This window comes from Haematobia irritans, chromosome 3 (assembly GCF_050003625.1).
Source record: "Haematobia irritans isolate KBUSLIRL chromosome 3, ASM5000362v1, whole genome shotgun sequence".
NCBI lineage: Eukaryota > Metazoa > Arthropoda > Insecta > Diptera > Muscidae > Haematobia > Haematobia irritans.
In genome coordinates this window covers 20,190,487-20,206,712 of record NC_134399.1, presented here as the reverse complement: position 1 = coordinate 20,206,712, position 16,226 = coordinate 20,190,487, and the positions used below count along the sequence as shown (strand labels likewise).

The 16,226-nt window shown below is 32.6% G+C and overlaps 1 protein-coding gene across 2 annotated transcripts; it reads right to left on the bottom strand.

Moving 5' to 3' along the window:
- Positions 1-5,369: 5,369 nt before the first annotated feature.
- Positions 5,370-14,632, bottom strand: LOC142230498 (uncharacterized protein CG1552). Of its 2 annotated transcripts, none has more exons than XM_075301139.1 (3): positions 14,349-14,632; positions 14,114-14,267; positions 5,370-5,733 (listed from the first exon to the last, which is right to left on the bottom strand). In XM_075301139.1, exons 1-3 carry the CDS (start codon positions 14,479-14,481, stop codon positions 5,511-5,513), a joined length of 510 nt encoding a protein of 169 aa, XP_075157254.1. In that variant the 5' UTR covers positions 14,482-14,632; the 3' UTR covers positions 5,370-5,510. The 2 variants fall into 2 exon arrangements, with proteins under 2 accessions (XP_075157254.1, XP_075157255.1); XM_075301140.1 differs by having other exon boundaries at positions 14,153-14,267.
- Positions 14,633-16,226: the final 1,594 nt, after the last annotated feature.

Below are 16,226 nucleotides of genomic sequence, written 5' to 3'. Positions count from 1 at the left end.
TTAGTATATGGTATTTAACAACTATGCAGGAATTGGTCCATATCGGTCCATAATTATATGTAGCCCCCATGTAAACCGATCCCCCGATGTGGCTTGCGGAGCCTCTAAGAGAAGCAAAATTCATCCGAGTCGGTTGAAATTTGGTACGTGGTGTTAGTATATGGTATTTAACAACTATGCAGGAATTGGACCATATCGGTCCATAATTATATGTAGCCCCCATGTAAACCGATCCCCAGATTTGACCTCCGGAGCCCTTGGAGGAGAAAAACTCAACCGATCCGTTTGAAATTTGGTACGTGGTGAGATTTGATACATTGCGCTACTAACAGCGATGCCAAAACTGGTCCATATCGGTCTATAGTTATGTATAGCCGATCTCCAAAAATAATCTACCAAAATTTTATTTCTATAGAAAATTTTGTCAAAAGTTTATTACTATAGAAAATCGTGTCAAAATTTTATTTCTATACAACATTTTGTCAAGATTTTATTTCTGTAGAAAATTTTGTCAAAATTTTATTTCTATAGAAAATTTTGTCAACATTTTATTGCTATGAAAGATTTTCAAAATTTTATTTCTATAGAAAATTTTGTCAAACTGAATTATAGACGTATTTAGTAGGCCTTTTTTTGTTTAATATATACCCCGTATGGACTAACGTACAATTGAGAAGGCGGTGTTAAGAAGTTTTAAGATACCTTGCCATTGGCAAGTGTTACCGCAATCCAAGTAATTCGATTGTGGATGACAGTCTTTAGTTCAAGTTTCTATGCAATCCATGGTGGAGGGTAGGTTAAAGGTTAAAGTGGCAGCCCGATTAAGATTCAGGCTCACTTAGACTATTCAGTCCATTATGAGGGTACATGAGATTCGGCCTGTCCGACTTTACATCCGTATATACTTGTTTAATATTATGGTTGAAAAGATAGGAATGCTGAATTTTTTACCTTTGGCACGAATTAAACGGCCGAAAAAGCCATCATACGCTGCACGAAAATACCTCTGCGGTGTTTTGGTCAATTCCTGGCGAAGCCCCGTCTAGAGATGATTGACATTTTAGTACTCTTCAAAATGCTCCGGGGGCAGAAGTCCAACGGAATAATATCCGGACAGTTTAGTGACCATTGTGGTGTAGAAATGTAGCTAGGAATCTACTGTTTAAACTGTTTTGGGTGAGTCCTATTGGATAGTCCATGGATAGGCCAGATTAGGTATAGAGGCAGGCCGATATTTCAGGCTCACTTGGATTTTTCATGTCATTGTGATATAATCCATTGTGGAAAATCCATGGCCGAAATATTCGCCTGCTCTGGGCTACTTTTTCAAAATATTCCTTATGAAGATCTGTAGACTTTTGCATGCGTTTGAATTAATTTTCGAAGAAATTTTTCCACTATCATTGAGTTATCTCCCAAACATACATTCTGAAAGCATCAACCGCTTCTTCAGGTTTCGAACAGTGGATTGTTGTTTATTTTCGGACTCATACGAATAAATTCACGATTCATCACCTGTCACGATGGAAGGAAAGGAAAAATTTGAGTTTAAAATCGCAAGTTCAAGATGGTAGAATTATTGTTCAAATTTACAAAATTTTAAAAATTCTGAACTATTGGGAGAAACGAATTTATTCATCTTTATTTTTCATTTGCGAATAATTATCCCAATTTTTAGTTTATTTAACTAACTTACGTAAAAAATATTAGAGTTATGAAAACTTTCTCAAAATTTAATAACTCTATGAACTAAAATAGATTTAAATTGGCTTTAGTGATATATAGGGTTCACTTGTTTTTAGTGTATGCCGGTCGCACTAATGCCTAAGATTCTTTCAATCTCACGATAGCTCATATAAAGATCTTGCAATATCGGCTGGCGCCCAGCATCATCTGTTTCCGGATTCCTGATATTGGATGACTTTCATGAAATTTGTCTTGAAGTGAACTGCGACCTGGATTGAATTGAATTTGGCCAAACAGTCAGCTGCAACAACGGCTGTGCGGTTGCGCGAGCTATCGCTGTGGTCGGAAAATAGTTACGGTCACAATTCGGTCCTCAAAATAATGCCAGATGTGCCTAACGTAGTGGATTATACTTTTGGCGAAACCACTTTTCGACAAAAAGTTTGAAACTCTAATTCCCAACAGGGAATAAACGATAAATAGATTTCTACGCTGATGGCTCCAAATTGGATGGACAAGTGGGTTAAGGAGTATATTCTAAAGATTTGGAACTTCTGGAACTTAGCGAAAAGATTACCTAATCACTGTAGGGTTTTACAGGCTGAAATATTAGCAATAAGAGAGGTGGCGAATTGGCTGAGAAGTAATGTTATAAAAAATGTTGGTATTAGACAGTCAACCTGCAATAAAATCCTTGGACTCTGTGTTCCTTAACTCGAAAACGGCCATCGACTGCCGCAAATCTCTCAATGAGATGGCTGAGCAGCACAATATTCACCTAATATGGGTGCCTGGCCATAGGAACATACCGGGGAACTGCGAAGCGGATGAGTTGGCGAGGCTAGGGGAACTAGAATCTGTTGGTATGCCCCTGGCTACATGCAAGCTCATACTGCGTGAGAAGGCTGTTATGATGGCAAATGTTCGATGGGAGAATTGCAAGGGTTGTAATGACACCAAGCAAATATGGCCCCATTTAAACTTAAACCGCATACTAGATATGCTAGTGTTCTCAAGACATCAGATATCACTCCTGATATCTGCTATAACGGGTCGCTGCCTGATAGGCGATTTGGCAAACACTATTGGTGCGAAGTATAATGACTTCTGAATGATAGAGGTGTGCACGTGGCACGAAATTGTCGTGACTCACGAAAATGTTCGTGATTCGTGCGTGAGTCACGCTCATGACAACAGCGTGAGTGTGCGTGAGCGTGATTAACAAACCAAAATGTCGTGCGTGAGCGTTAGTCACGACAATAATATCTTCGTGAGTGTACGTGAGTAACGAATTACACTCACGAAAATATTCCTGCTCACCAACATAAAACGCTTAAGAGTTAAATTCAATTACAATTTTAGTGGCACCTGGGATTAGAGGTGTGCACGTGACACGAAAATGTCGTGACTAACGAAAGTTTTCGTGATTCGTGCGTGAGTCGTGAGTCACGCTCATGACAACAGCGTGAGTGTGTGTGAGCGTGATTAACAAACCAAGATGTCGTGCGTGAGTCATGAAAATAATAACTTCGTGAGTAACGAATTACACTCACGACAATATTCCTGCTCACCAACATAAAACGCTTAAGAGTTAAATACAATTACAATTCTAGTGACATCTGAGATGTTAAGAGTTTAATAATGCTCATGTTTTCAGACACTTCGGTAAGGTAAATTAATCATAAAATTATTCGTGAGTCACGATATTTTTCGTGATTCACGTTATTTTTCGTGAGTCACGGTAGTTTTTGTGAGTCACGACGTTTTCGTGCGTGAGTGTACGTGAATACAAATTTTCTTTTCGTGAGTGTGAGTCCTACCAAAAAATATCATGCGTGAGTGTGCGTGGGTATGATTTTTCTGTCGTGAGTGTGCGTGAGCGTGAGTAAACTATTACTAACGTGTACACCTCTACCTGGGATGTTAAGAGTTTAATAACACTCTCGATTTTAATAATGCTCATGTTTTCAGACACTTCGGTAAGGTAAATTAATCATAAAATTATTCGTGAGTCACGATATTTTTCGTGATTCACGTTATTTTTCGTGAGTCACGGTAGTTTTTGTGAGTCACGACGTTTTCGTGCGTGAGTGTACGTGAATACAAATTTTCTTTTCGTGAGTGTGCGTGAGCGTGAGTCCTACCAAAAAATATCATGCGTGAGTGTGCGTGGGTATGATTTTTCTGTCGTGAGTGTGCGTGAGCGTGAGTAAACTATTACTAACGTGTACACCTCTACCTGGGATGTTAAGAGTTTAATAACACTCTCGATTTTAATAATGCTCATGTTTTCAGACACTTCGGTAAGGTAAATTAATCATAAAATTATTCGTGAGTCACGATATTTTTCGTGACCACGGTATTTTTCGTGAGTTACGACGTTTTCGTGCGTGAGTGCAAATTTTCTTTTCGTGAGTCTGCGTGAGTAAACTTGTACTCACGTGCACACCTCTATTGTATGAGCTGTCATAATGCGACGGAAAAGGGAGGAATGAATTAAACACCATTTTTGTATAAGGCGTAAAGGAATTTTAGGGGCATATAGCTTTAGATTACTGGCGGACCTGGAAAACGTTAACTTAAACAGTCTGTTAATGGTTTTTTGGAACAATCTGGTTGGTTCAACAAAAGAAACTAATAGAGAAGGTTCAGTGGTTAAAACTAGAAGTGTCCATATGTAATAAGTACTTTTAGTGAAATGTGGTATCACAATGGACTGAATAGTCTAAGTGAGCCAGAAACTTAAGCTGTCACTTTAACCTAACCTAACCTAGTGATGTCTTCTAAATAATTGTTAAACTGTCGACATCTTAAAACCTCTTAAATGTCACAAAAAAAGAAAAAAAATCGTCGATAAAAACATTTTTGGTAAATATCATAGTTTTTATGACATTTCTATGCTATCGTTAATTTTTTGTATTCTGTTCAATATCACAAATTGTTCATATATGTACATGTCAAGGATCTATCTAAAAAATTTATTTTCTTTGCATTATGTTGAAGTATCCATCCTCTCCCTCTCTCATAATTCTACTCAAGCTACGTCCATTTGGAACAGATGTGAGTGCAGCAGAAACTAACGCTAAGTGGGAACAAACTGTAGTTCTCTAAGTATTATAGAAAACTGTTGGATAATAGGAGAACAAAAACGCAATCGGTATTTACTTAACTTTAACTTGAGATTATTGAAAATCCATTTAATACCAATCAACGTTAGAATATTGTCATGGTCATCAAGTAAGGGAAAATTGTGTTCAATAAAGGATTTAGAATTAGATTCACCTTTGTCAAGTGCACCATTGCACTACGGGAGCCACCGTGGTGCAATGGTTAGCATGCCCGCCTTGCATACACAAGGTCGTGGGTTCGATTCCTGGTTCGACCGAACACCAAAAAGCTTTTCAGCGGTGGATTATCCCACCTCAGTAATGCTGGTGACATTTCGGAGGGTTTCAAAGCTTCTCTAAGTGGTTTCACTGCAATGTGGAACGCCGTTCGGACTCGGCTATAAAAATGAGCTCCCTTGTCATTGAGCTTAACATGGAATAGGGCAGCACTCAGTGATAAGAGAGAAGTTCACCAATGTGGTATCACAATGGACTGAATAGTCTAAGTGAGCCTGATACATCGGGCTGCCACCTAACCTAACCTAACCTAAGTGCACCAATTAAAAGCAAAAAAAATAATAATAATATTTTATTAATACATAGAAATAAATTAAATAGAACATTTATTTATTTTATTACAAATTTTAAATATTTCCTTCAATAAATTTTGATTTTCTTTATATATCCGGATTAACATATCCTTCTCCTTATTAGCTCCTATATCCCATCCAATCCATATTCACTCAACAATAGATTTGTACCACCTGCCGCCTGTTGTCGTTGCATATCCAATAAAAAGCGATGACGGAAATGCATAGTCCTTAAGCGTTGCATGCGTCGCTTTAGATTACAGTAAACCGGACAGCAATCAGGAAATGGTTTGTACATGAGTTCCTCTTCATCGCCTTGTTCACATTGATCGGGTAAAATGTCTAAGCAGCTGTGTGTCGGAGAGAACCAGGGAAAAGGAAGTGATACCAATGGATGAAGAAATTCAACATAAGGATAAAAAATAAATATGCATTAGTATTTTGTGTTAATAAATGTTGGTGAATATTAAATTCAAATATCCCATACCAAAGCGGAAGTTTTTTTAAATAAATCTTAAATGTGAATATTAAATAACGTAGTTTTTATAGATGGTATCTAGGCCTAAGTCAAGACGAAGGGAAAAGAAAGGAGGAGATTATAATGATTCTATAGTAAAGGATACTGGCGTGGAAAATCTATAATAATCCTAAGTTCGAGCAAACAATTTTGGATCATTTTCATGACATCTGATAAAAGAGTAGCACTCTGTATGCTAGGGATAATTCACAATAAAAAAGTTAGCTTGGATCCAAAGATTTTGATCTTCTTTTGAGGATTTTGGTATTGATTCTTAACATAGCCAAAGATTCGGGTGCTTTAAAATAATGAAATATTTTATTAAACCATCTGGCTTTAAATCTGGCATCAATAACATTAAAATTAGGAAACAAAACTCATTTACCGAATTTTCTTTCTCTTTTCCCTATTCACGTACAAAAAAAAAACCAGTTTAAAAATACAAATTATAATATATACATAAAAGTAAACAAGTGAAAACGGCGGTAAGTTCGGCCAGGCCGAATCTTATGTACCCTCCCATGACTTGCGTAGAAACTTTTACGAAAGACTGTCATCCACAATCGAATTACTTGGGTTGTGGTAATACTTACCGATGGCAAGGTATCTTAAAACTTCCCAACATCGTCTTCTTAATTGTAAGTTAGTCCATACGTGGTATATATTAAACTAAAAAGGTATATATAGGTAAGTCTAAAAATAATTACGAACCGATATGGAATTTTGCGCTGTAATTAGAGAGCCAGAATCGAAATATGGGGGTCGCTTTATATGGGGGCTTTGCACAATTATGAACCGATATGGACCAATTTTTGTGTGATTGGGTTTATTTGACTGCTATATATAACTATAGACCGATATGAACCTAGTTTGGTTAGCGGCCATATACTATCACAGTGCGTCAAATTTCAACCGGATCGGATGAATTTTGCTCTTCCAAGAGGCTCCGGAGGTCAAATCTGGGGATCGGTTTATATGGGGGCTATATAATCATGGACGGATGTGGACCAATTTTTGCATGGTTGTTAGATACCATAAACTAACACCATGTACCACATTTCAGCCGGATGGGATGAAATTAGCTTCTTTTAGAGGATCCGCAAGCCAAATCTGGGGATCGGTTTATATGGGGGCTACATATAATTATGCACCGATATGGACCAATTCCTGCATGGTTGTCAGAGACCATATACTAACACCACGTACCAAATTTCAGCAGGATCGGATGAAATTTGCTTCTCTTAGAGGATCCGCAAGCCAAATATGGAGATCGGTTTATATGGGGGCTATATATACTTATGGATCGATGTGGACCAATTTTTGCATGGTTGTTAGAGACCATATACTAACACCATGTACCAAATTTCAGAAGGATCGGATGAAATTTGCTTCCCTTAGAGGATCCGCAAGCCAAATCTGGGGATCGGTTTATATGGGGGCTACATATAATTATGCACCGATATGGACCAATTCCTGCATGGTTGTCAGAGACCATATACTAACACCACGTACCAAATTTCAGCAGGATGAAATTTGCTTCTCTTAGAGGATCCGCAAGGCAAATCTGGGGATCGGTTTATATGGGGGCTATATAATCATGGACGGATGTGGACCAATTTTTGCATGGTTGTTAGAGACCATAAACTAACACCATGTACCACATTTCAGCCGGATGGGATGAAATTAGCTTCTTTTAGAGGATCCGCAAGCCAAATCTGGGGATCGGTTTATATGGGGGCTACATATAATTATGCACCGATATGGACCAATTCCTGCATGGTTGTCAGAGACCATATACTAACACCACGTACCAAATTTCAGCAGGATCGGATGAAATTTGCTTCTCTTAGAGGATCCCCAAGCCAAATATGGAGATCGGTTTATATGGGGGCTATATATACTTATGGATCGATGTGGACCAATTTTTGCATGGTTGTTAGAGACCATATACTAACACCATGTACCAAATTTCAGGAGGATCGGATGAAATATGCTTCCCTTAGAGGATCCGCAAGCCAAATCTAGGGATCGGTTTATATGGGGGCTACATATAATTATGGACCGATATGGACCAATTCCTGCATGGTTGTCAGAGACCATATACTAACATCGGTTTATATGAGGGCTATATATAATTATAGACCGTTGTGGACCAATTTTTGCATGGTTGTTAGAGACCATATACTAACATCATGTACCAAATTTCAGAAGGATCGGATGAAATTTGCTTCCCTTAGAGGATCCGCAAGCCATATGTGGGGATCGGTTTATATGGGGCTATATAATTATGGACGAATGTGGACCAATTTTTGCATGGTTGTTAGAGACCATATACTAACACCACGTACCAAATTTCAGCCGGATCGGATGAAATTTGCTTCTCTTAGAGGATCCGCAAGCCAAATTTGGGGATCGGTTTATATGAGGGCTTTATATAATTATAGACCGATGTGGACCAATTTTTGCATGGTTGTTAGAGACCATATTCTAACACCATGTACCAAATTTCAGGCGGATCGGATGAAATTTGCTTCTCTTAGAGGATCAGCAAGCCAAATCTGGGGATCGGTTTATATGGGGTTATATATAATTATGAACCGATGTGGACCAATTTTTGCATGGTTGTTAGAGCCCATATACTTCCACCATGTACAAAATTTCAGCCGGATCGGATGACTTTGGCTTCTCTAAGAGGCTCCACAAGCCAAATCTCTGGGTCGGTTTATATGGGGGCTATACGTAAAAATGAACCGATATGGCCCATTTGCAATACCATCCGACCTACATCGATAACAACTACTTGTGTCAAGTTTCAAGTCGATAGCTTGTTTCGTTCAGAAGTTAGCGTGATTTCAACCGACGGACGGACGGATATTCTTAGATCGACTCAGAATTTCACCACGACCCAGAATATATATACCTTATGGGTATAGAGCAATATTTCGATGTGTTACAAACGGAATGACAAAGTTAATATATCCCCCATCCTATGATGGAGGTATAAAAACGTTTTCTTAATTTAAAAAAACATTTTAAACCAAGGATGGAAAACCTCAAAATAAGTCTTAGCCTATATTTCAAGCGTTTTTATCTTAACTCTATAAACTCAATATTTCAGTTAATTTAAGTGTGATTTCTTTAGATTAAACATGTGTTTCTTTATTTTAGGAACAATTGTCCTCAGTCCTAAGACATACGACTTTAACGGAGGGACACAAATTTCAACAGGCACCGGATGTCAAATCTGGGGATCGGTTTATATGGGGGCTATATATAATTATGGACCGATATGCACCAATTCCTATATGGATGTTAGAAACCAAATACTAACACCACGTACCAAATTTCAACCGGATCGGATGAATTTTGCTCTTCCAAGAGGCTCCGGAGGTCAAATCTGGGGATCGGTTTATATGGGGGCTATATACAATTATGGACCGATGTAAACCAATTTTTGCATGGTTGTTAGAGACCATATACTAACATCATGTACCAAATTTCAGCCGGATTTGTCCTTAAGTAGTGTAATCTTTAATACCCCGAAAATATTTTCTTCAGTGCAGACTTTTCGACCTGTTTCGAAAAAGTCGACTTTTACAATTGTTAAATAGCCGACTTTGAGGATAATTAAAAAGTCCATATTTGAAGACGTGAATTTTCTCTTTTTGGTAAATATTCAGCCTAAAAAAGTAAATTTTTAGACCTATCTTCTGTTCTGGGTTCTGTAATAAGTATTTCCTTTAAAATTTCGTTCGATATTTTAAAAAGTTGACTTTCACATTTTTTTAAATTTGGATTAAATTTTGGTTTTTAGTAGTGAAAAGACGATTTGTGTCATCGCGACTTGGTGAGTTATTCAAGAGAAACGTCGACTTGTAGACCTTTCGACTATTCGAGTTTCGCAAAGGTCAACGTTTAGCGATTCTAATAAGAATCATAAAGATGACTTTTCGACTTTCTTAAATTTTGAAAAAGTCTATTTTTCCCACCTGTTAGTATTTTCAAAATTTGAATAAGATAACTTTCGAATATTTGAGTTTTGCTAATTTAAAAGCAGTAAATGTGGCTGACAGTTCGGCCAGGCCCAAGCTTATATACCAACCATCGTGAAATGCGCACCGATATGGACCAAGTGTTTTGAATGATTATTACAAAGCATATACTAACATGACGTACCAAATTTCAACCACATCGGATGAAATTTCCTCTATCACGAGGCTCTGGAGGACAAATCCAGGGGTCGGTTTATATGGGAGCTACAAATAATTATGGATCGATATCGACCAATTTTGGGACCAATATTTCCATGTGTTACAAACGGAATGACAAAGTTCTCTATCGAATGTTAGGTTGGGTATAGTGATAGCCCAGATAAGTATTGATCGTTGCCGGCAGTGTTGTGGCCAAAAAAACGGTTACAACACCAGAAATGAACCAAAAAGTGATTTTGATGATAGAAATAAAACTTTGACCAAATTCTCTATAGCAAAAAAAATTTATAAAATTTTCTATAGAAATACAATTTTTACAAAATTTTCTAAAGAAATAAAATTTTGACAAAGTTTTCAATAGAAATAAAATATTGACAAAATGGTCTATAGAAATAATACATTGACAAAATTTTCTATTAAAATAAAATTTTTACAAAATTTGCTACAGAAATAAAATTTTTACAAAATTTTCTATTTTCTTTTACAAAATTTTCTATAGAAATAAAATTTTTACAAAATTTTCTATAGCCAGATTTATATTAAAGGCTGTGGAAAAGTTCATTCGCCCGAACTGAAACATGTACAGTCTAGGCGTGTATAGATTTGTATCTGGCGTTTTCTTTTCAATGGTTCTATAGATCAAATTCCTTGATGTAATTTGTCCATAAAGCTCGAAAAATATTTAATTGTAAAATTGAACTAAAACTTTTATAAAATTTTCTATAGAAATAAAATTTTGACAAATTTTTTTATAGAAATTAAACTTTTATAAAATTTTCTATAGAAATGCAATTTTTACAAAAATTTCTATAGAAATAAAATGTTGGCAAAATTGTCTATAGAAATAAATGTTGGCAAAATATTCTATAGATTTTTTTTTTGACAAAATTTGTTTAGATAGATTTTTTACTGTTTGGTAGAATTCTTGATTGTTTGATAGAATTTTCAAAATATTCACAAATTTTCTATAAATAGAAAATTTTGACAAAATTTTCAAAACTTAAATTTTGACAAAATTTTCTGCAGAAATAAAATTTTGACATAATTTTCTATAGAAATAAAATTTTGACAAAATTTTCTATAGAAATAAAATTTTTACAAAATTTTCTATAGAAATAAAATTTTGACAAAATTTTCTATAGAAATAAAATGTTGACAAAATTTTCTATAGAAATAAAATTTTGACAAAATTTGCTACAGAAATAAAATTTTACAAAATTTGCTACAGAAATAAAATTTTGACAAAATTTTCTATAGAAATAAAATTTTGACACAATTTTCTTTTGAAATAAAATTTTGACAATGTTTTCAATAGAAATAAAATTTTGACAAAATTTTCTATAGAAATAAAACTTTTACAAAATTTTCTTTCGAAATAAAATTTTGACAAAATTTTCTATAGAAATAAAACTTTTACAAAATTTTCTATAGAAATAAAATTTTTACAAAATTTTCTATAGAAATAATAATTGATTTTCTATAGAAATAAAATTTTGGCAAAATTTTCTTTCGAAATAAAATTTTGACAAAGTTTGCAATAGAAATAAAATTTTGACAAAATTTTCTATAGAAATACAACTTTTACAAAATTTTCTACAGAAATAAAATTTTGACAAAATTTTCTATAGAAATAAAATTTTGACAAATTTTTCTTTCGAAATAAAATTTTGACAAAGTTTTCTATACAAATAAAATTTTGACAAAATTTTCTTTCGAAATAAAATTTTGACAAAATTTTCTATGGAAATAAAATTTTTACAATATTTTCTATAGAAATAAAATTTTGACAAAATATTCTATAGTAATAGGTTAGGTTAGGTTATGTGGCAGCCCGATGTATCAGGCTCACTTGGGCTATTCAGTCCATTGTGATACCACATTGGTGAACTTCTCTCTTATCACTGAGTGGTGCCCGATTCCATGTTAAGCTCAATGACAAAGGACCTCCTTTTTATAGCCGAGTTCGAACGGCGTTCCACATTGCAGTGAAACCACTTAGAGAAGCTTAGAAACCCTCATAAATGTCACCAGCATTACTGAGGTAGGATAATCCACCGATGAAAAACTTTTTGGTGTTCGGTCGTAGCAGGAATCGAACCCACGACCTTGTATATGCAAGGCGGGCATGCTAACCAATGCACCACGATCGGTGGCTTAGTAATAAAATGTTGACAACATTTTCTATAGAAATAAAAATTTTGATAAAATATTCTATAGAAATCAAATTTTAACAAAATTTTCTATAGAAATAAAATGTTTATAAAAGTTTCTATAAAAGTAAAATTTTCCCAATTTGTCAACTTCAGGCAGTTATGTTAGATGAAATGGATCTAAAATGGGGGTTAGGTAGTTTTTGTCACCTTTGACAAACTTTTCTACAGAAACAAAATTTTGACAAACTTTTCTACAGAAATCAAATTTTGACAAAATATTCAAAAAAATAAAATTTTGACAAAATTTTCTATAGAAATAAAATTTTGACAAAATTTTCTATAGAAATAAAATTTTGACAAAATTTTCTATAGAAATAAAATTTTGAAAAAATTTTCTACAGAAATAAAATTTTGACAAAATTTTCTTTAGAAATAAAATTTTTTATAGAAATAAAATTTTGACAAAGTTTTCAATAGAAATAAAATTTTGACAAAATTTTCTATAGAAAGAAAATTTTGATAAAATTTTCTGTAGAAATAAAATTTTGACACAAATTTCTATAAAAAATTTGGCAAAATTATATATAATGTTGGCAAAATATTCTATAGAAAAAATTTTTTTTACAAAATGTGTTTAGATAGATTTTTTACTGTTTGGTAGAATTCTTGATTGTTTGATAGAATTTGCAAAATATTCACAAATTTTCTATAAAAAGAAAATTTTAACAAAATTTTCAGAAATTAAATTTTGACAACAATTTCTACAGAAATCAAAATTTGACAAAATTTTCTACAAAAATAAAATTTTGACAAAATTTTCTATAGAAATACAATTTTGACAAAATTTTCTTTAGAAATAAAATTTTGACAAAATTTTCTTTAGAAATAAAATTTTTGCAAAATTTTCTATAGAAATAAAATTTTGACAAAATTTTCTATAGAAATAAAATTTTGACAAAATTTTCTATAGAAATAAAATTTTGACAAAAATTTCTGTAGAAATAAAATTTTGACAAAATATTCCAAAAAATAAAATTTTGATAAAATTTTCTACAGAAATAAAATTTTGACACAATTTTCTATAGAAATAAAATTTTGGCGAACTTTTCCATAGAAATAAAATGTTGGTAAAATTGTCTATAGAAATAATTGTTGCAAAATATTCTATAGAAAAAATTTTTTGAAATAATGTGTTCAGATAGATTTTGTACTCTTTGGTAGAATTCTTGATGGTTTGATAGAATTTGCAAAATATTCACAAATTTTCTATAAAAAGAAAATTTTAACAAAATTTTCAGAAATTAAATTTTGACAACATTTTCTACAGAAATAAAATGTTGACAAAATTTTCTTTAGAAATAAAATTTTGACAAATTTTTCTATAGAAATAAAATTTTGACAACATTTTCTATAGAAATAAAATTTTGGCAAAATTTCCTATAGAAATAAAATTTTGACAAAATTTTCTAAAGAAATAAAATTTTCTATAGAAATAAAATTTTGACAAAATTTCCTATAGAAATGAAATTTTGACAAAATTTTCTATAGAAATAAAAATTTGACGAAATTCTGATGAAGTGGATCTAAAATGGTGGTTAGGAATTTTGTTGTCACTTTAATAAAATCAGTGGTACCACTTTTTATAAATTTGGAACGGTACCGCTGGTTTTAACTAGTCATAATTTTGATCCTGATTAATCTCGATCGGCCACTTATTGACATATATAGGCCTTTTATTTTTGCGATTTTTAAAACTTTGGTATGAGATATTATACAAAAAGTACATGCATTCATGCAACTACGTATTAATCGAAATTATTGAATAAAAAAATTTAGAAACTATAACTACTCATTGGGTCGTGCCATCTTTTCGACTACAAAAATAGACCTGGATCTAGCCACAATTTGATTGTTTTCGCAAAACAAATTCTGGCATAAACTGAGCAATACCAAACGGCGTGGCAATGATTTCGATTGTTCCCACAAGCAACGGCGATAGGTTCCTGGAAACGGAAATTGAAAGAAAAAACGAAAAACAAAACAGAAATGAAAAACACTCTCAAAACTCATCAATCTCCTCTTACTAAGGACACTATTTGTAGCCTGCTCATCTGAATCTATGGGTGGATTATATTTTTTCATATGAAATTCACCAAAACCATAGCAAGTTGTTAGCATTGCCATCAATACAAGAAGATATTTCAAAAATTGGGACATTTTTTTATTTTTGATTTAATTGTGCTTTGTTTTAAATTCTTTTTTTTATTATGTTGTTTTTCTTAAATATTCACACGTTTTATGATAGAATAAATTTGCACACAAAAATATTTTTTTCCGAGTTCGTTTCTGCGAAGTGTTTATAAGGCCACTAACTGGAGGTTTTTGGAAAAACAATAGAAATTCAAGTGCTTTGCAAAATCAAAACATTACGCTGCTGAGTGTGGCATTGTGTTGGCAGTCACCCACAAATTAAAGTGACAGCTTACACTCGAGAAAAATTGTAAATTGAAAAGAAATTCCCTAAAATACGAATATTTCAAAGGTAAACAATGGGCGAGCTTTTCAATCATATAAAACTCTGTTTTAATAGGTGTCACAAAAAATTTCTATTTATATTTCCCATATATATTATATTTGTGTTGGGGAAATTTTCCTAACCCTGTCATTTTGCATTCATAACAATTCCCACAATTTTTCCTTATTTGCCCTTGGATGATTTTCAAATAAATTTTATGCACTTGAATGAATTCATTTTCCTCCATACAAACACCTTCCAAAGAATATCACACAATTCCCAAGAATTTCATTTTTTTGTAGGTGCAAATTGAATGAGAACATAAATTTCAGTTAATTTTGCTTATGAAATCGTAAGTCCCACATTTAAATGACAAGAGTGAGGTGTGTGAGATTTGTGAAAATGGGGAGAAATTTTAGAATGAGTTTGATTTTATGGAAAGTCTTGGTTGCTTGTCATCTTCTAAATATGAGAAATTGTCTAATAATTACTGGGAGACTAAGAGATCACTATCGAGACCAAAACAGCACAAAGAGGACAGAACAGGGGTGAAAGATAGAAAGAAAATAATAGTACCCAAATATAGTAAAGGGTACCATTTCTTACCTCATAAAAGCTATAACTGAAATTATCCTGTACAAAATGATGTATTTTTTACTATCCACAGATAAACTATATACAAAACATATCAAACTAAAAACTTGGAATGAGTTGGAAACATGAAATGTGCCAAGTTATGGGCAAACATGGTATAAAGTACATTAATTTGTACCATTTGGTACGTACAGAAATTAAAGAAATTTTGTAAGAAGCAGAAAAATTTTGTTTCTAAAATTTTATTTCTATTTTGTCAAAATTTTATTTCTATAGAAAATTTTGTCAAAATGTTATTTCTATAGAAAATTTTGTCAAAATGTTATTTCTATAGAAAATTTTAAAAATTTTATTTCTATAGAAAATTTTGTCAAAATTTTATTTCCATAGCAAATTTTGTAAACATTTTATTTCGATAGAAAATTTTGTCAAAATATTATTTTTACAGAAAATTTTCAAAATTTTATTTCTATAGAAAATTATGACAGAATTTTATTTCTTCAGATTAATTTGTCAAAATTTTATATCTATAGAAAATTTTGTTAAAATTTTATTTCTATAGAAAATTTTGTCAAAATTTTATTTCTATAGTAAATTTTGTTAAAATTTTATCCCTATAGAAAATTTTCAAAATTTTATTTCTATAGAAAATTTTGTCAAAATTTTATGTCCATAGAAAATTTTGTCAAAATTTTATTTCTATGGAAATTTTTGTCAAAATTTTATTTCTATGGAAAATTTTTTCAACATTTTATTTCTATTGAAAATTTTGTCAAAATTTTATTTCTAAAGAAAAATTTGTCAAAATTTTATTTCTATAGAAAATTTTGTCAAAATTTTATATCTTTAGAAA

Bases quoted from the DNA above. Each gene is read 5' to 3' on its own strand.
- LOC142230498 (XM_075301139.1), bottom strand. From the start codon at position 14,481: ATGTCCCAATTTTTGAAATATCTTCTTGTATTGATGGCAATGCTAACA. The intron at 14,268-14,348 runs GTAAGAGGAGAT...TTCCGTTTCCAG, and splicing joins GGCTACAAATAGTGTCCTTA to GAACCTATCGCCGTTGCTTG. The intron at 5,734-14,113 runs GTAGTTATAGTT...TCCGACACACAG, and splicing joins AAGATGGCACGACCCAATGA to CTGCTTAGACATTTTACCCG.